Source organism: Ranitomeya imitator, chromosome 5 (assembly GCF_032444005.1).
Source record: "Ranitomeya imitator isolate aRanImi1 chromosome 5, aRanImi1.pri, whole genome shotgun sequence".
NCBI lineage: Eukaryota > Metazoa > Chordata > Amphibia > Anura > Dendrobatidae > Ranitomeya > Ranitomeya imitator.
This window is the reverse complement of record NC_091286.1, coordinates 689,201,818-689,222,561: the sequence shown is the minus strand read 5'-3', so window position 1 is coordinate 689,222,561 and position 20,744 is coordinate 689,201,818. Positions and strand designations below refer to the sequence as shown.

The 20,744-nt window shown below is 46.5% G+C and overlaps 1 protein-coding gene across 1 annotated transcript in view; it reads right to left on the bottom strand.

Annotated features, from left to right (window-relative positions):
* The window catches only part of EPHX2 (epoxide hydrolase 2), an 81,169-nt gene that overhangs the window by 22,356 nt on the left and 38,069 nt on the right, over positions 1-20,744 (bottom strand). The window contains exons 11-18 of the mRNA XM_069728447.1: positions 18,694-18,779; positions 18,431-18,542; positions 18,095-18,169; positions 13,296-13,341; positions 12,135-12,237; positions 11,618-11,687; positions 10,353-10,433; positions 9,623-9,681 (exon numbers count right to left, since the gene is read on the bottom strand). Of these exons, the coding sequence (XP_069584548.1) occupies positions 9,623-9,681; positions 10,353-10,433; positions 11,618-11,687; positions 12,135-12,237; positions 13,296-13,341; positions 18,095-18,169; positions 18,431-18,542; positions 18,694-18,779 (632 nt within the window). The remainder of the gene's footprint in view (positions 1-9,622; positions 9,682-10,352; positions 10,434-11,617; positions 11,688-12,134; positions 12,238-13,295; positions 13,342-18,094; positions 18,170-18,430; positions 18,543-18,693; positions 18,780-20,744) is intronic.

Genomic DNA, 20,744 nt, shown 5'->3' with positions numbered 1-20,744 from the left:
AGCATATAGTGTTAAATTTCATTATTTACCATAATGTAATGATTACAATTAAACTTTCATATATTATAGATTCATTATCCACCAACTGAAATTTGTCAGGTCTTTTATTGTTTTAATACTGATGATTTTGGCATACAACTCCTGATAACCCAAAAAACCTGTCTCAATAAATTAGCATATCAAGAAAAGGTTCTCTAAACGACCTATTACCCTAATCTTCTGAATCAACTAATTAACTCTAAACACACGCAAAAGATACCTGAGGCTTTTATAAACTCCCTGCCTGGTTCATTACTCAAAACCCCCATCATGGGTAAGACTAGCGACCTGACAGATGTCAAGAAGGCCATCATTGACACCCTCAAGCAAGAGGGTAAGACCCAGAAAGAAATTTCTCAACAAATAGGCTGTTCCCAGAGTGCTGTATCAAGGCACCTCAATGGTCAGTCTGTTGGAAGGAAACAATGTGGCAGAAAACGCTGTACAACGAGAAGAGGAGACCGGACCCTGAGGAAGATTGTGGAGAAGGACCGATTCCAGACCTTGGGGAACATGAGGAAGCAGTGGACTGAGTCTGGTGTGGAAACATCCAGAGCCACCGTGCACAGGCGTGTGCAGGAAATGGGCTACAGGTGCCGCATTCCCCAGGTAAAGCCACTTTTGAACCATAAACAGCGGCAGAGGCGCCTGACCTGGGCTACAGAGAAGCAGCACTGGACTGTTGCTAAGTGGTCCCAAGTACTTTTTTCTGATGAAAGCAAATTTTGCATGTCATTCGGAAATCAAGGTGCCAGAGTCTGGAGGAAGACTGGGGAGAAGGAAATGCCAAAATGCCTGAAGTCCAGTGTCAAGTACCCACAGTCAGTGATGGTGTGGGGTGCCATGTCAGCTGCTGGTGTTGGTCCACTGTGTTTCATCAAGGGCAGGGTCAATGCAGCTAGCTATCAGGAGATTTTGGAGCACTTCATGCTTCCATCGGCTGAAATGCTTTATGGAGATGAAGATTTCATTTTTCAGCACGACCTGGCACCTGCTCACAGTGCCAAAACCACTGGTAAATGGTTTACTGACCATGGTATTACTGTGCTCAATTGGCCTGCCAACTCTCCTGACCTGAACCCCATAGAGAATCTGTGGGATATTGTGAAGAGAAAGTTGAGAGACGCAAGACCCAACACTCTGGATGAGCTTAAGGCCGCTATTGAAGCATCCTGGGCCTCCATAACATCTCAGCAGTGTCACAGGCTGATTGCCTCCATGCCACGCCGCATTGAAGCAGTCATTTCTGCCAAAGGATTCCCGACCAAGTATTGAGTGCATAACTGAACATTATTATTTGATGGTTTTTTTGTTTGTTATTAAAAAACACTTTTATTTGATTGGATGGGTGAAATATGCTAATTTATTGAGACAGGTTTTTTGGGTTATCAGGAGTTGTATGCCAAAATCATCAGTATTAAAACAATAAAAGACCTGACAAATTTCAGTTGGTGGATAATGAATCTATAATATATGAAAGTTTAATTGTAATCATTACATTATGGTAAATAATGAAATTTAACACTATATGCTAATTTTTTGAGAAGGACCTGTAAGTCCACTCAGGACGTTGCACCACAGCCCGGGCATGGGGCTAGTAACTGTTCGGTAACATCTAAGCCCGTGGACTGTGGGAACACTGGTCAGGAGTCTATGTGTGCCCAGCTTGTCTGTATCACAACTAGGGGCACAGCTGGCGGCGAACCAGATTTGTGCCAGGTACTTGTGAATGGGTGCCGAACAGAGGCTCTCCTGGACACGGGGAGTAAAGTGACTCTGGTCCATCGTTCCCTTGTTGCTTGGGACAACATCAACGGACAGAAAGTGGAGGTGATGGGTATCCATGGGGAAATCTGGGAGTACCCGACTGTGGAGGTCAATGTTTCTACACCATGTGGAGACATTAGACATGTGGTGGGAGTGGCAAAGACCCTTCCCTATGGGACTGTGTTGGGAAGAGATTTTCCCCTGTTTTGGTCCCTGTGGGAGACCAGGGTAAACCCTCTCATGGAAAAAGTTATACCGGGTGCAGAACCCAAAGATATTGAAATACCTGCCATAGGGGTCGCCAACCTAGGGACAGAGTGTAATCCCGATAGGCTCCCCCTAGAGGTAGCGGCAGGAGAAGCCAAAGATGTTGTTTTGGGCGTAGTACCCGAAGATCATAAGACAGGGGTCGCCAATTTAGGATTAGAGTGTAATCCCGATGGGCTCCCTCTAGAGGTTGTGGCAGTAGAGGTTGTGGGGACCCCATTGAACCCTGTGCTGGAGGTGTTCCCTGGTAAGGTTGGGACAGCTCAGATCCAGGGTCCCTTTCGGAGACGCAGATATAAAAGACGCAGGTATGAGAAGAGCAGAGAGTGTACGATCGCAGAAGAGACTGGGGATGTGCGCATGAGGAACCCTCTGGCACCGGTCAAGGATGGGGCCGGGGCTCAGTGTAAATTAGATAAAGCGCTCGCTAGACCGCAGTGTCAGGAGGCTCCGGTTCGGGTGCGGCGTAGTACAGATATTTGCTCAGAGTTGCCAGCGCGGTCCGTGGCGTTTCAGCGTGATATAGTCACTGAGGCACAGGTAAGGGTACAGAAGAAGCGGTACCAGGGGCCCGAAAGCAGATACTTAGGTGACAGGATGACCCGTGGGGTTAGTGAACCAGAAATAAACAAAGTAAAGACCACCCAAAACTGGCCCAAATCTGCGGTTAATCAGAAAAAATATAGTTCTTACCGATAACGGTATTTCTCTGAGCCCATGACGGCACCACGGAGAGAGGGGATCCGCCCACCAAGGACAGGAAACCTACAGATAAAAAGGCGGTACCACTCTCCCACATCAGTTGTTTACTAGAGAACGATGGGAGACTATGGAACAGCTTATTAGTTTCAATATTACTTAATTGAGATACCGCGTGACCTGTCATAAATAAACTATGGCACTATATTAACGTGCACACCCACAAGTGAAGGGAGGGAATGTACGGGTGCCGTCATGGGCTCAGAGAAATACCGTTATCGGTAAGAACTATATTTTTCTCTGTCGCCCATGGCGGCACCACGGAGAGATTTGCATAGATAGTACATTCAGGGAGGGACCACCGCTTCCAGAACCCTTTACCGAAAGTAAGGTCAGAAGAGGAGATTAGGTCCAATCTATAGTGCCTATAGAATGTGGAAGGTGATGACCAAATAGCAGCTCTACATATCTGGTCAATCGAAGCTCCGGCCTTCTCCGCCCAAGAAGCTGTCACTGCTCTCGTTGAGTGAGCCTTGACCTCCACTGGAACAGACATTCCACTTGATGAGTATGATAGGCTGATAGCATCTGTGATCCATCTCGCCAGAGTAGCTTTGGAGGCCTTTTTCCCCTTCCAGGGATCCTGAAAGCACATAAAAAGAGAGGCATCCTCCCTACTCTCTCTGGTGGCTTCTAAGTACTGTATGAAGCATCTCCTGACATCTAGTGTATGCAATGATTCCTCCTCCCTATTTTTAGGGTTAAGACAAAAGGAGGGTAGAGATATCTCTTGAGTTCTGCGGAACCAGGATGCCACCTTCGGGAGGTATGCTGGATCTATTTTGAGAGTAACACTATCCTCTAAAAACCGTGTATAAGGAGGGTTAGCAGACAGTGCCTGTATGTTGCTTATTCTACGAGCAGATGAGAGGGAGATGAGCAGGGATGTTTTGAGGGATAGGAGTTTTAATGGAGTATCCTCTAAGGGTTCGAAGGCGGTTTAGACAGGGCATAGAAGAATCATAATGCAACGTGTTGCACTCAATATAATGCATAAAAGTATCAACATGCCATGTGATGTCCAGCCACACACCATATAAAGCATAGAGCTACAGTCATGCTTGAAGATGTCAAACCGGCCCATAGTTAAAAGCAAAAGAACAATCTCTCAGAGATACTGATAAGCCTCCACTGAATAGTATATCTCATTTGTCCGACTGACCCCACCCGAAGGAGCTAACTAATGAGCCTCAGCTGAAGGGCAGTCTTCATGGAGACAAAGTGCTTCATTAAGGGTATGTTCACACGTTCAGGATTTCCATCCTTTTTTTTTCAGGACAGTTTTTTTAAAAAACTGCAGCTCTTGGCAGAAAACGCAGGTCCTTTTTTTGGTCCTTTTTTTGTCCTTTTTTGATGCGTTTTTTGATGCGTTTTTTTATCCTTTTTTTATGCAGTTTTCTATGCAGAGACTGTGTGTTTCCTAGGAAGCTTTTTAGGGCTAAAATGGCTGAAAATACCCTAACCCTAACCCTACCCCTAACCCTACCCCTAACCCTAACCCTAACCCTATTCTAACCTTAGTGAAAAAAAAAAAAAAAAAATTCTTAATTTTTTTATTGTCCCTACCAATGGGGGTGACAAAGTGGGGGGGGTGTCATTTACTATTTTTTTATTTTGATCACTGAGATATAACCTATCTCAGTGATCAAAATGCACTTTGGAGCGAATCTGCCGGCCGGCAGATTCGGCGGGCGCACTGCGCATGCGCCCGCCATTTTGCAAGATGGCGGCGCCCAGGGAGAAGACGGCCGGACGGACACCGGGACGCCGGGTAAGTATAAGGGGGGGAGATTAGGGCACGGGGGGGGCATCGGAGCACTGGGGGGGGCATCGGAGCACGGGGGTGGGGGGGCATCGGAGCACGGGGGGGCGGGATCGGAGCACGGGGGGGCAGCCACACTCCGCCCACGCACTTCCGCCCGCTCCCCCGCACTTCCTGCTGCAGCGGTTCTGCACATCAAATCGCAGAAAAACACGCAGATATATTTTTGATCTGCGGGTTTTACTGCGATTTTGACCTCACAATGGAGGTCTATGGGTGCAGAACCGCTGCGGTTCAGGAAAAAGAAGTGACATGCTCCTTTTTTGCCGCAGCTATTCTGCGCGGCTTTTTAAACGAAATTACGGACCATGTGCACAGCAGTGACTGTTTTCCATAGGGTTACATTGTTATGTACCCTGCATGGAAAACTGCTGCGGAACCGCAGCGGCAATACCGCTGCGGTTCCGCAGTAAAAAACGCACTGTGTGAACATGGCCTAACACTATATGTCCTCCCAAGGCATAGAGTAGTTAAGTTGCAAAGAAAAGTGAGACACCTGTTTATATTGAGTCCAATCATAAGGCTCTGCGCAGACAAGACATGCAACTAACTTAAGCCAAATCATGAGATGTAGCCTGGACATATGGCCTTATTATAGCCTAGAGGTCCAAGGTCTGGCTGTGTATATGTAAAAACATACCTCGCATATGAAGCTCTAGCACAGCTTAGCACAAAGGCATGAGCTATCAACAGAACATTCCGCCATGCACTTACCTGTGCTGGCTCCATATCTGCTAAAAAACAGGGGGAGCTGATAACACCGAGGGGAAGCGGCGTCCCATCAGGAATGCTGTATTGCTGTCAATGATTTTCTCTCCCCCATGAGGTCCAGGCATGGCAACCGAAGCAGCGGTGGCTTGCCAGTCGGCGTTGGCGCAGAGTGCCTCCACTGCGGGCGGAAGCGCTCCATCCAGGAGTCTCTTCGCTGGGCTCTGTGGCTGAGGTACTCCCCCCCGGAGGGTTTCAGCCCTGGGCTCAGCTCCTGTGTTTCTCTGGAGAAGATTCTGGGAGAGGCAGCATGCGGCTTTTTTTTTTTTTCTTCTTCTTTTTCCACGCTGCACACCTGGGGCCCCGGCTTTTGCAGATTGCAGGCTTACGCTTCAGGAGGGAGAGCGCCACTCTCCCCGTAACCACAGAGGGACCCCCCTGTATGTTTATCGCTGCTGCGGCATCTCTTTTTTTTTTTTTCTTCTTGTGGCTAGTGCTGCGGTTTGCGCTGCGGCCTGTGCTGCGGCTCGCCCTTTAACAACTGATCACTGAAGCAGCCTCTTTTTATGCGGCGGCGATTCCCGCCGCTTGATCCAATTATGCGCCTGCACAGAAGCGCCTCTTCCAGCGCCTGCGCAGGAACGCTGTCTGCCGGCGCCTGCGGAGTGTGCCATTATCGCTCTTTCCACCAGCTCGCGCACGCGCAGTTTGCTCAAGATGGTGCCGCACATGACCCGCTGCCCACTGGAGCTCCCGGTCTCTCTGCAGCCTGCCCTAACGCGCGGTTCCCTGCACGCCGGACGGCTATGCAGTGTGCAGGCTGACGCTTCCAAAGGGAGAGCCGCGCCTCCCGCAACCACAGAGGGACCCCCCTGGATGTTGCCAATGCTGCATCTTACCTGGGGAGGTGACCGCGAACTCCATGTCACCTCCCCCACACACCCTAAAGGCCTACTAGCCCCAGCGGTGGTGCCTCGGGTCACCACACCAGCCGAGGCAGAGGGACCCCAGCTGCCTGAGTCGGACTGATTGGCCCCGGAATCCCACGACGATCTTCCTTCTGGTAAGTCTGTAGGTCTCCCATCAAGGACAGGAAACCAACTGATGTGGGAGAGTGGTACCGCCTTTTTATCTGTAGGTTTCCTGTCCTTGGTGGGCGGATCCCCTCTCTCCGTGGTGCCGTCATGGGCGACAGAGAAAGAGGTTTTGGCTTCTGCAATGGAGATCAGGGTGGGTGGTCCCGTAATGAAATATGGAGGAGAAACGCAAAGGGGAGGGTTGTGTGCATTGATCAATGGTTTCGGTCCCTACTTTGGTTTCTTAATGTAGAGAGCGGGGATGACAGGGGGGCATACCGATGCCCTGTCTTTCGCCCTTACGGGGTAACAAATGTTCAATCCCACAGGTATGAACAGGGGGGGAGGATATGCGACGCTGTGACCCCTGTTACAGCTAGTGGGCGCTGTATGTGCTCTCCAGAATGTGCAGGGAAGCACATTACTACAGACTACAGACACAGGTGTGGCTGTAACTAGAATAGTGAGGCAGTGACTGATTAAAAAGCCCTGTAGTACTGGGGGAGGTGTGTCAGTGTGTTCTTGGAAGCAGACAGGGCAGTTGTCTGCAGACGTCTCTCTGTGTGGAGCAGCACAGAGGCTAAAGGAACCAGAGAGACTGACACCCTGCGTCTTGGGCTGTCTTATGTGTACCCGGCTGCACTCCTGATGATAAAGAGCGCAGTGCGCTGAGTGAGTACAGAGACTTGTTACCCAGGGAAACTGGACCGAGGGAAGTTCGGCCTGTGTATTGACTGCGTCATATAGCCATGCATTATTAATGGACTATATGAAGAAGCCGTATATTATATTCACTGTGTGAAAGAACGTTTTGTTTGAACTTGCTTGGGTCACTGCCATTTCACTGTGTATGGTCCTACCGCTGCATCACAATATATATATATATATATATATATATATATATATATATATATATATATATATATATTTACCTAGGTTAATGCGATTAATCCCCAATCCCCACAGTTTTAAGCGTGCCCTAAAAACTCATTTGTTCAGACTGGCCTACCGCCTCAATGCATTAACCTATCGATCCCTGTGTGGCCTATTTAAAAAAAAAAAAAAAAAAATTGTTCTCATTCACTTTATGCAGTTAATAGCCCCCTGTGTCTGTACTGTTACATACTTAGGCAGATAACTGGTTCATGCAGCTTTACATGAACACCCGAGCCTTACACTATAGCCGGTCCGAATAACTATAGCAATTGTTACCATCCACCTCTCGTGTCTCCCCTTTTCCTCATAGTTTGTAAGCTTGCGAGCAGCAGGGCCCTCATTCCTCCTGGTATCTGTTTTGAACTGTATTTCTGTTATGCTGTAATGTCTATTGTCTGTGCAAGTCCCCTCTATAATTTGTAAAGCGCTGCGGAATATGTTGGCGCTATATAAATAAAAATTATTATTATTATTATTATTATATATATTACCCAAGAATACAACTACTAAAATACTGCCCCATGTACAAGAATAAAACTACTATAACACTGCCCCTATGTACAAGAATATAACTACTATAATACTGCTCCTATGTACAAGATTATAACTACTATAATACTGCTCCTATGTACAAGTATATAACTACTATAATACTGCCCCTATGTACAAGAATATAACTACTATAATACTGCCCCTATGTACAAGAATATAACTACTATAATACTGCCCTTATGTACAAGAATATAGCTACTATAATACTGCCCCCTATGTACAAGAATATAACTGCTATAATACTGCTCCTATATACAAGAATATAACTACTATAATACTGCTCCTATATACAAGAATATAACTACTATAATACTGTCCCCTATGTACAAGAATATAACTACTATAATACTGTCCCTATGTATAAGAATATAACTACTATAATACTGCTCCTATGTACAAGAATATAACTACTATAATACTGCTCCTATGTACAAGAATATAACTACTATAATACTGCTCCTATATACAAGAATATAACTACTATAATACTGGTCCTATATACAAGAATATAACTACTATAATACTGCCCCCTATGTACAAGAATATAACTACTATAATACTGCTCCTATATACAAGAATATAACTACTATAATACTGGTCCTATATACAAGAATATAACTACTATAATACTGCCCCCTATGTACAAGAATATAACTACTATAATACTGCCCCTATGTACAAGAATATAACTAATATAATACTGCTCCTATGTACAAGATTATAACTACTATAATACTGCCCCTATGTACAAGAATATAACTACTATAATACTGCTCCTATATACAAGAATATAACTACTATAATACTGCTCCTATATACAAGAATATAACTACTATAATACTGGTCCTATATACAAGAATATAACTACTATAATACTGCCCCTATGTACAAGAATATAACTACTATAATACTGCTCCTATGTACAAGATTATAACTACTATAATACTGCCCCTATGTACAAGAATATAACTACTATAATACTGCCCCTATGTACAAGAATATAACTACTGTAATACTGCTCCTATGTACAAGATTATAACTACTATAATACTGCTCCTATATACAAGAATATAACTACTATAATACTGCCCCTATGTACAAGAATATAACTACTATAATACTGCTCCTATGTACAAGTATATAACTACTATAATACTGCTCCTATATACAAGAATATAACTACTATAATACTGCCCCTATGTACATGAATATAACTACTATAATACTGCTCCTATGTACAAGTATATAACTACTATAATACTGCTCCTATGTACAAGTATATAACTACTATAATACTGCCCCCTATGTACAAGAATATAACTACTATAATACTGCCCCTATGTACAAGAATATAACTACTATAATACTGCCCCTATGTACAAGAATATAACTACTATAATACTGCCCCTATGTACAAGAATATAACTACTATAATACTGCCCCTATGTACAAGAATATAACTACTATAATACTGCTCCTATGTACAAGAATATAACTACTATAATACTGCTCCTATGTACAAGAATATAACTACTATAATACTGCCCCTATGTACAAGAATATAACTACTATACGCAGAGGGACGTAGTTGTTAATATGAAATGTTCACATCTGACTGTAGTTTCCCAGTTTGACCATTATATAATTTTTGCTTTTCTCTCTAGGGGATATTTCTCACGAGGACTTTGCCACCTACTTCTCCATCTGAGTCCAGTGTCCGCAGGCTTCAACATGTCCTCTTGTCAGATTTGGAATCTGCAAAATAAATTTTTAGATACAGAATTTATGTTTACGATGAGGTTAATACATGATGTGCAGAAGACCCCAACCATCAGGGCTGTAGTATTAAGACCCCATCCGATGCCACACTACAAGGGTCTCCAGCATTGCTCCTAATGCAGAATACCAGTGATAAGGACCTGAGTGCACAGGATCTCGGTGGATCACAGAAAAATATTTGTACATTGTGAAAACTATCAAATATTTTCATCGCCAAAAATGTATTGGTCACTTAAAACTCTAGGATCTGAAGGGGTGATACATTTTTGGATGATGTACAGTTGTGTGAAAGTCTTTGCCCCCTTCCTGATTTCCTATTCTTTTCCACGTTTATCACACTTCAAATGTTTCAGACAACAAACAAATGTTGTAATCACAAAATACAATTTATAAATGAAGGTCTTTATTATTAAGGGAAAAAGAAATCCAAACCTTAAGGATCCTGTGTGAAAAAAGTGATTGCTCTCTAAAACCTAATAACTGGTTTGTCCGCCCTTAGAAGCATCAACATATAAGTGTGACAAACTATGCAAAAGAATAGGAAATCAGGAAGGGGGCAAAAACTTTTTTTGCACAACCGTAGCACCCTATGAAACAATGGGAGCCTTTGTCTATGGTCTTGTTTCTCGGTGCCTGTGGTTTCTCACCATCTTCTCCATGCCCGTGGTCATTACTGGCAGTAGCACTGGGTCCTTTTCCGCCGTCACCATCAGGGCGGGAACCAGGATCTGCAAATGAAAGACCGGAAAATCAGCTCTGGACCCTCAACGAAGAGGCTCTGCAGCGTCATCCTGCGTGAAGTGAGGGGAGATGTATGGTCGCCATTGGGGGCATTTTTGGCCAACGATCATCTTTGCAATTGGGTTTCAATCAAAATTTTGCACCGTTTTGGCTTTTACAGGCTTTTTGTTTCCGTATGAATCACGAGTTCGAGAGCGCGTCAGGGCGTCTGCAGAACGTCCATGGTTAATAATATATTTAGGCACTGCGACGCGCGTTCCCCACCTGGGGGTCAGGCTGAGCAGATATCTGGACAATATCCTGCAAGGTCTGAATTAATAATCACACAAAGAGTTTGCGTTGCCAAAAAATCCTCCCAACGCGCATCCCATCACATCTGTCTGCGCGCAGCGGCCAGGAGCTGCCGAGTGTCGAGATTTAACCCCTCGTCGATCGCAGCTCTTTAATATTTGCTGCACCTTATTCCAGCAGACAGGATGGCCGATGTGGTCTTTTCCGATATCTGCACCCCATTCATCATTTGTGGGTTTGTTTGTTTTTTTAAAGTGAATATTTTGTCTCTTTTTGTTGCCTTTTTTAAAAAGTTGTAAAAAAATTTTTTAAAAATCACTCCGGGGAAAAATGAGCAAATTTCAGGCAACATTTTTGGACATTTTAACAATAAAAAAAAACAATGGTGATCAAAAAAGGGAAAAAAAAAAAAGAACAAATAAAAAAAATTCATAATGGGAGCAACTTTGAAGAAGAATTTAGCAAAACCCCTTCAAGACCTCCATTTACGTCATATGTCGGGTCCCTGCTTTTGATGCGGGCTCGTAAGCAGCGCCTGCACTTTTCGCAGCTGGGGCACTGCTGTGTATAGCACAAGCGATCGGATGATCGTAGCTCCAAGTCCTCTAAGGGGACTAAGAAATACAGTAAAAAAAAAAAAGTAAAAAAAAAAAAATGTATTAAAAAGTATACAAAAAAAATACAAAAATTCAAATCTCGTCTGGTCATATTGTTGGAAATTGTTCTTGTGTTCAGTGGGATACTTATTAAATTCTTAAAGGGGGTGTACTCACTTATGCCGAACACTGTGTACATCTCGCCACCTTATTTCCAACGTTCCTCACCTGATCAGATCAGGAGCAAAGTGAATGTCTCCCGACCACCTTATGTGTGACCTTACCTTCCAGTTGTGGCCCTTCATCGCCCACTCCCAGGTCCGGTCCATGTTTCTGTACCAGTTTAATGGGCCCCTGCAGAACAAAAGGCGGTGGATCAGGAATTCACGCCCATCACTTTTTATTTTTCTCGCATACGAAGCTGTATGATGGATTACTTATTGTTTTCTTGCGTGACGAGCTTCAGTCTTCCCGATCACATTTTGGGGAAGTTGAAAGCGGCAATTAAGTGGTTAAACAGCAGCGATCTGAGCTTGCTCTGGTTGCTGCGGTTAGAAGCAGGTGCTGGCTGTGTAACACAGAAGGCACCCACTGAGTATGGAGCGAGCCTTTGTAAACCGCCTGTACCCATAGGACGTATGTTTATGTAATATGGTCATAAATGGGGAAAAATGTGGCGTATTAATTTGTTTCCTCATGCATGCCACCTCATTGCAAAAGTCTGCAGCCCCCACAACCACATTCTGATAATCAGCCAATCCCAAGCTCCTGTTCTGTGTGCCGATGCGACAAGATTCCTACCTGAACCCACTCTTCTTAAACTGCGATACATAAAACTGCAGGTCTGATTCGCTGAGTATTCTACTGCGGGGAATTTCCTCCGGGAGACCGACAAACAGACCGCCTGTAAAGAAGAAGAGCGGATGGTACGGGGACTGCTGGAAACGTATACATCTATTTAGTCACACATTCATTTTATCAGGCATCTGATAACAGAACGCTTGATTATAAAAATTATATCTTCGTATTAGGAGAAACTTGTCCCACATCAAAGGAAAAGGAACACAAAAACTAATTCTTCATTACAGGCACAGTAGATTGGATTTTTAATGGCTTTTTTTGTCTTTTGCTAAGCTGAGGGTTCAATGGTGGCAACTTCTGTCCCAGAAAAAAAAAAAAAAAAAAATATCAGGCGCTAGGGGAAACTTTACCCACATCACAGGAAGAGAAAAACAATAATTCTTTATTACAGGCACAGTAGATTGGATTTTTTTATGACTTTTTTTGTGTTTTGTTAAGCTGAGGGTTCAATGGCGGCAACTTATCTCCCACAGAAAAAAAATCAAATATCAGGCGTACTGAAACCCAACTGCCCAGTTTTACTGTTCTGTCTCTGCTCCTGCAGAGCGCAGGCAGAACCATCCCGTCTCTTCTCTTGAGCACCGGGTTGATGCTCTGATGATAACCATCCAGTTAATATAAACCCAGCTCAGGCAGCAGGTCGTTGTCGTTCCTTCCGCTACACTGCTCCACCACTGCAAATTCAACGCTGCTATTCCGGTCATCAAGCACTGCTGTATATCTCTGCTACTTCGCTGTTCCAGCTCTAAGACTCTGTTGCAAATCCAGCTCTTCCACATTGGTTTTTAATGGATGAGTGAACTCTGCTGCAAACTCAGCTCTGCTGCGCTGCTTCCTCATAACTCAAACTTAGATCTGCTAACATCAGTGCCTCTTGGCTAAGCCAACTTCACTACATCACTGCGCAGCTCTGCTGCATTTATCCTCCACTGTATACCCAGAGTGAACTTTTACGGTATTTCTTGGAATGGACCTTATTCAAAAAAAAACTTTTTAAAACATTTTTTTTTTCTTGGTGTGTCTGCTGCTGCTGCTGCAAAAAAAAAAAAACACACTGGAAAAAAGAGCTCGCAAAATGAGAAAGTATCGAGTGATCATTACCTCTCTCGCAGACGCCGCTGGTGCCCAAAGAAGGTAAAGATCTGTCCTAAAATAAAACAGACACAAATATTATAAAACGCCACCTCCCCCCTGCAATGTGTCAGTCATCAAGGAGTTGTTAAGACCCCTCTTATAGGAATTGTATCAATTGTCATTCTGGAGCCTGGGAAAGCTGGGTGAAGTTCCTGCGAGATCTGTAATCAGTTATCACCCAGCTTTCCTAGATACGCCGGGGACAGAAGAGGACACCGCCGGGCCGCCTGCCGTACGCCATCAATTATTGAGGGGGGAGATGGGAAGTTTAGTCGCGCTCTGCTTGGTACTAATCTATTTAGCTCCTGCTATAATTGCCGTCTGACCCGTCCATGTCAGCGACACCTCCGACATCAGAGCTCAGCGCCGGGAGGTGACGGGGAGGTCGTGCAGGGTGGACGCTCCTCTCCTCCGATCACCGCCAGCAGGTGTCAGTCAGTGTGTGACACCGGAGTAAGTGCGCGAGCTGCTTCCCCCCCCCCCCGTATTGTACTGAGCCCCCTCCACGTACACGGGACGACCCTCCGCATGCACGGGCCGACCCTCCGCATGCACGGGCCGACCCTCCGCATGCACGGGACGACCCTCCGCATGCACGGGACGACCCTCCGCATGCACGGGACGACCCTCCGCATGCACGGGACGACCCTCCGCATGCACGGGACGACCCTCCGCATGCACGGGACGACCCTCCGCATGCACGGGACGACCCTCCGCATGCACGGGACGACCCTCCGCATGCACGGGACGACCCTCCGCATGCACGGGACGACCCTCCGCATGCACGGGACGACCCTCCGCATGCACGGGACGACCCTACGCATGCACGGGACGACCCTACACATGCACGGGACGACCCTACACATGCACGGGACGACCCTACACATACACGGGACGACGCTACACATGCACGGGACGACCCTACACATGCACGGGACGACCCTACACATGCACGGGACGACCCTACACATGCACGGGACGACCCTACACATACACGGGACGACGCTACACATACACGGGACGACCCTACACATGCACGGGACGACCCCACACATGCACGGGACGACCCCACACATGCACGGGACGACCCTACACATGCACGGGACGACCCTACACATGCACGGGACGACCCTACACATGCACGGGACGACCCTACACATGCACGGGACGACGCTACACATGCACGGGACGACCCTACACATGCACGGGACGACCCCACACATGCACGGGACGACCCCACACATGCACGGGACGACCCTACACATGCACGGGACGACCCTCCACATGCACGGGACGACCCTCCACATGCACGGGACTACCCTCCACATACACAGGATGACCCTCCCGACACTATATTATACGCATATAATGCACCGCGTAATAGAGGAGTATATACATATTTGTGCAGTGCGCCGCACAGCCCGCAACACCCAGACAGGGTAGCATTTCCCACGTATTCAGTAACATGTGAACTATTGATGAGCCCGGATCTGGTGTCACCGACATTTTCCAGTCAGAAAACCTGGAGAAGACCGAGGATTTCACACGTCTCACGTAATAGGAGGCCGAGAGCGGAGAGGGATGGACACAATCATCTGCTACATCACCAAAGCCTCAACATTCACCATCTACAAGGACCATAATGTCTGGGAATAAGTCACCAGCAGAATAGTGAGTGCAGCTCTGGAGTATAATACAGGATGTAACTCAGGATCAGCAATGTAATGTATACAGTGACTGCACCAGCAGAATAGTGAGTGCAGCTCTGGAGTATAATACAGGATGTAACTCCGGATCAGTAATGTAATGTATGTACACAGTGACTGCACCAGCAGAATAGTGAGTGCAGCTCTGGAGTATAATACAGGATGTAACTCCGGATCAGTAATGTAATGTATGTACACAGTGACTGCACCAGCAGAATAGTGAGTGCAGCTCTGGGGTATAATACAGGATGTAACTCAGGATCAGTAATGTAATGTATGTACACAGTGACTGTACTAGCAGAATAGTGAGTGCAGCTCTGGGGTATAATACAGGATGTAACTCCGGATCAGTAATGTAATATATGTACACAGTGACTGCACCAGCAGGATAGTGAGTGCAGCTCTGGGGTATAATACAGGATGTAACTCAGGATCAGTAATATATGTACACAGTGACTGCACCAGCAGAATAGTGAGTTCAGCTCTGGGGTATAATACAGGATGTAACTCAGGATCAGTAATGTAATGTATGTACACAGTGACTGCACCAGCAGAATAGTGAGTTCAGCTCTGGAGTATAATACAGGATGTAACTCAGGATCAGTAATGTAATGTATGTACACAGTGACTGCACCAGCAGAATAGTGAGTTCAGCTCTGGGGTATAATACAGGATGTAACTCAGGATCAGTAATGTAATGTATGTGCACAGTGACTGCACCAGCAGAATAGTGAGTGCAGCTCTGGAGTATAATACAGGATGCAACTCAGGATCAGTAATGTAATGTATGTGCACAGTGACTGCACCAGCAGAATAGTGAGTGCAGCTCTGGAGTATAATACAGGATGTAACTCAGGATCAGTAATGTAATGTATGTACACAGTGACTGCACAAGCAGAATAGTGAGTGCAGCTCTGGGGTATAATACAGGAGGTAACTCAGGATCAGTAATGTAATGTATGTACACAGTGACTGCACCAGCAGAATAGTGAGTGCAGCTCTGGAGTATAATACAGGATGTAACTCAGGATCAGTAATGTAATGTATGTACACAGTGACTGCACCAGCAGAATAGTGAGTGCAGCTCTGGAGTATAATACAGGATGTAACTCAGGATCAGTAATGTAATGTATGTACACAGTGACTGCACCAGCAGAATAGTGAGTTCAGCTCTGGGGTATAATACAGGATGTAACTCAGGATCAGTAATGTAATGTATGTGCACAGTGACTGCACCAGCAGAATAGTGAGTGCAGCTCTGGAGTATAATACAGGATGTAACTCAGGATCAGTAATGTAATGTATGTACACAGTGACTGCACCAGCAGAATAGTGAGTTCAGCTCTGGGGTATAATACAGGATGTAACTCAGGATCAGTAATGTAATGTATGTGCACAGTGACTGCACCAGCAGAATAGTGAGTGCAGCTCTGGAGTATAATACAGGATGCAACTCAGGATCAGTAATGTAATGTATGTGCACAGTGACTGCACCAGCAGAATAGTGAGTGCAGCTCTGGAGTATAATACAGGATGTAACTCAGGATCAGTAATGTAATGTATGTACACAGTGACTGCACAAGCAGAATAGTGAGTGCAGCTCTGGGGTATAATACAGGAGGTAACTCAGGATCAGTAATGTAATGTATGTACACAGTGACTGCACCAGCAGAATAGTGAGTGCAGCTCTGGAGTATAATACAGGATGTAACTCAGGATCAGTAATGTATGTATGTACACAGTGACTGCACCAGCAGAATGGTGAGTGCAGCTCTGGAGTATAATGCAGGATGTAACTCAGGATCAGTAATGTAATGTATGTACACAGTGACTGCACCAGCAGAATAGTGAGTGCAGCTCTGGAGTATAATACAGGATGTAACTCAGGATCAGTAATGTTATGTATGTGCACAGTGACTGCACCAGCAGAATAGTGAGTGCAGCTCTGGAGTATAATACAGGATGTAACTCAGGATCAGTAATGTAATGTATGTACACAGTGACTGCACAAGCAGAATAGTGAGTGCAGCTCTGGGGTATAATACAGGAGGTAACTCAGGATCAGTAATGTAATGTATGTACACAGTGACTGCACCAGCAGAATAGTGAGTGCAGCTCTGGAGTATAATACAGGATGTAACTCAGGATCAGTAATGTATGTATGTACACAGTGACTGCACCAGCAGAATGGTGAGTGCAGCTCTGGAGTATAATGCAGGATGTAACTCAGGATCAGTAATGTAATGTATGTACACAGTGACTGCACCAGCAGAATAGTGAGTGCAGCTCTGGAGTATAATACAGGATGTAACTCCGGATCAGTAATGTAATGTATGTACACAGTGACTGCACCAGCAGAATAGTGAGTGCAGCTCTGGAGTATAATACAGGATGTAACTCAGGATCAGTAATGTAATGTATGTACACAGTGACTGTACTAGCAGAATAGTGAGTGCAGCTCTGGGGTATAATACAGGATGTAACTCAGGATCAGTAATGTATGTATGTACACAGTGACTGCACCAGCAGAATATTGAGTGCAGCTCTGGGGTATAATACAGGATGTAACTCAGGATCAGTTATGTAGTGTATGTACACAGTGACTGCACCAGCAGAATAGTGAGTGCAGCTCTGGAGTATAATGCAGGATGTATATATCCTATGATGTAAGGCTACGTTCACATTAGCGTCGCGTCGCCGTTGCGTCGGCGACGCAGCGGCGACGCACGGAAAAACGCGCGCAAACGCGCGCAAAAACGCGCGCGTTTTGCGACGCGTGCGTCGTTTTGGACGAAAATCGGACGCACAGAAAATGCTACATGTAGCGTTTTCTTGCGTCCGACGCTAGCGTCGGAAACGACGCACGTGGCGAAAAACGCCACCAAAACAACGCACGCGTCCCCTATGTTAAACATAGGGGCGCGTCGCCGCTGCGTCGCCGCTGCGTCGCCGACGCAACGGCGACGCGACGCTAATGTGAACGTAGCCTAACTGAGCTGTGAACAGACAGGGTCGGGTGTGGAAAAATGATGCAACTGTAAATTGTGGACAGATATTTACCTGTTCACCTGGAGCACGGAAAAATATTTTAAATGTTCTTTCCAAGTTTTTCTCCAGTTCTGCTTCAGCGACGCCCTAAGGAATGGAACCACAATTAGCGCTGCGATCGGAGGAGGAATCAGACAGAGGTTAGTGATCGCTCCGACTCCGCCGTCTGCTCCGGTGATGGCGCACAATCAGCCCAGAAGCCCCGGGGTGTCAGTGTGATCGCAGGCCAGAGACGGGTCCATCCCATCCACAGACATAGAACTGCCATTCTGGGTGTTGTAGTTCTACAATGGATCCCCGAGCATTCGTATGCTCGGTATTGAGGAGGATAAGGAGACAAACACTCACCGGCTCCTGGAAATAAAATTGGTAATCAAAGATGGGGTTCTCTCTTATGGCCTCACTGGTTCTTCGTTCTGGATTAGCGGGGAAGAATGGCGTATTGAGCGACGCCACGGCTCTGAAAACCAAAAGCTAAGAAGTAATAGACATGTCTGCTCCTGAAACACTCTGCACTGCTGGAGTCGCTGCTGCCACCACTGTGTGTCCTCCAGCCTCGGACTCCCCCGACAATGGCCGCCTCTTACACATTGGGCGCATCATCTACTTACTTGACTCTTTCGGGAAAGAACTGCGCCATGAACCAAACAAAAGCACCGCCCCAGTCATGTCCGATGAACGTGGCCTGAGAAACACCCTGAAAAATACAGGCGAGAAGCTCCATGTGGGACAAGATGGGAGAAGGAGGCAGTGTCTCCAAACGAACACAGCTCTGCTACACCCGACACCATGCATGGCGCACACTGCACCCCTGGAAATATCGGAGACATGGACTCCCAGAAGAGACGGCACGGTCTGCGCCCCACATACTCACCGGAAGCCACATCCGGCTATCAGGGGGCACCTGGGAGGTACGGAAATGCCGGAATCAGGAGAGGGGAGTATCCGGACATCTGGTAAGGGGTCTGAAAGTAGAGGGGACTGGTCTGGGGTCTGAAAGTAGAGGGGACTGGTCTGGGGTCTGAAAATAGGGGAGTTCTGGTCTGAATATACGAGGGGTTTGGTCTGAGGTCTGAAGATAGGGGGTCTGGTCTCTTGTGGTAATGAGGGGTCCGGTCTCTTGTGGTAATGAGGGGTCCGGTCTCTTGTGGTAATGAGGGGTCCGGTCTCTTGTGGTAATGAGGGGTCCGGTCTCTTGTGGTAATGAGGGGTCCGGTCTCTTGTGGTAATGAGGGGTCCGGTCTCTTGTGGTAATGAGGGTGTTATGTTTGCTAATGACAGGTGTTATGAAGGCAATCCAGAGACACAGTGTGCTTAGCGATCAGAGCGCACACAGTGATCTGACAAATACCCAAAAATACAAGAACGAGCTCTGAGACGTGGAAACTCTGTAGACTGCACACCTGATCCTATCCTAAACACAACTAAAAGCGGCTGTGGATTGCGCCTAGCAACTACCTAGGCAACTCGGCACAGCCTAAGAAACTAGCTAGCCTGAAGATAGAAAAATAGGCCTGACTTGCCCCAGAGAAATTCCCCAAAGGAAAAGGCAGCCCCCCACATATAATGACTGTGAGTAAGATGAAAAGACAAAATGTAGGGATGAAATAGATTCAGCAAAGTGGGGCCCGATATTCTAGGACAGAGCGAGGACAGTAAAGCGAACTTTGCAGTCTACAAAAAACCCTAAAGCAAAAACCACGCAAAGGGGGCAAAAAAAACCCACCGTGCCGAACTAACGGCACGGCGGTACACCCTTTGCGTCTCAGAGCTTCCAGCAAAACAAAAGACAAGCTGGACAGAAAAAAAGCAACAAAAAAGCAAAAAGCACTTAGCTATACAGAGCAGCAGGACACAGGAACAATCAGGAGAAGCTCAGATCCAACACTGAAACATTGACAAGGAGCAAGGATAGCAGCATCAGGCGGAGTTAAGTAATGAAGCAGTTAACGAGCTCACCAGAACACCTGAGGGAGGAAGCTCAGAAGCTGCAGTACCACTTGTGACCACAGGAGTGAATTCAGCCACAGAATTCACAACATGAGGGGTCCGGTCTCTTGTGGTAATGAGGGGTCCGGTCTCTTGTGGTAATGAGGGGTCCGGTCTCTTGTGGTAATGAGGGGTCCGGTCTCTTGTGGTAATGAGGGGTCCGGTCTCTTGTGGTAATGAGGGGTCCGGTCTCTTGTGGTAATGAGGGGTCCGGTCTCTTGTGGTAATGAGGGGTCCGGTCTCTTGTGGTAATGAGGGGTCCGGTCTCTTGTGGTAATGAGGGGTCCGGTCTCTTGTGGTAATGAGGGGTCCGGTCTCTTGTGGTAATGAGGGGTCCGGTCTCTTGTGGTAATGAGGGGTCCGGTCTCTTGTGGTAATGAGGGGTCCGGTCTCTTGTGGTAATGAGGGGTCCGGTCTCTTGTGGTAATGAGGGGTCCGGTCTCTTGTGGTAATGAGGGGTCCGGTCTCTTGTGGTAATGAGGGGTCCGGTCTCTTGTGGTAATGAGGGGTCCGGTCTCTTGTGGTAATGAGGGGTCCGGTCTCTTGTGGTAATGAGGGGTCCGGTCTCTTGTGGTAATGAGGGGTCCGGTCTCTTGTGGTAATGAGGGGTCCGGTCTCTTGTGGTAATGAGGGGTCCGGTCTCTTGTGGTAATGAGGGGTCCGGTCTCTTGTG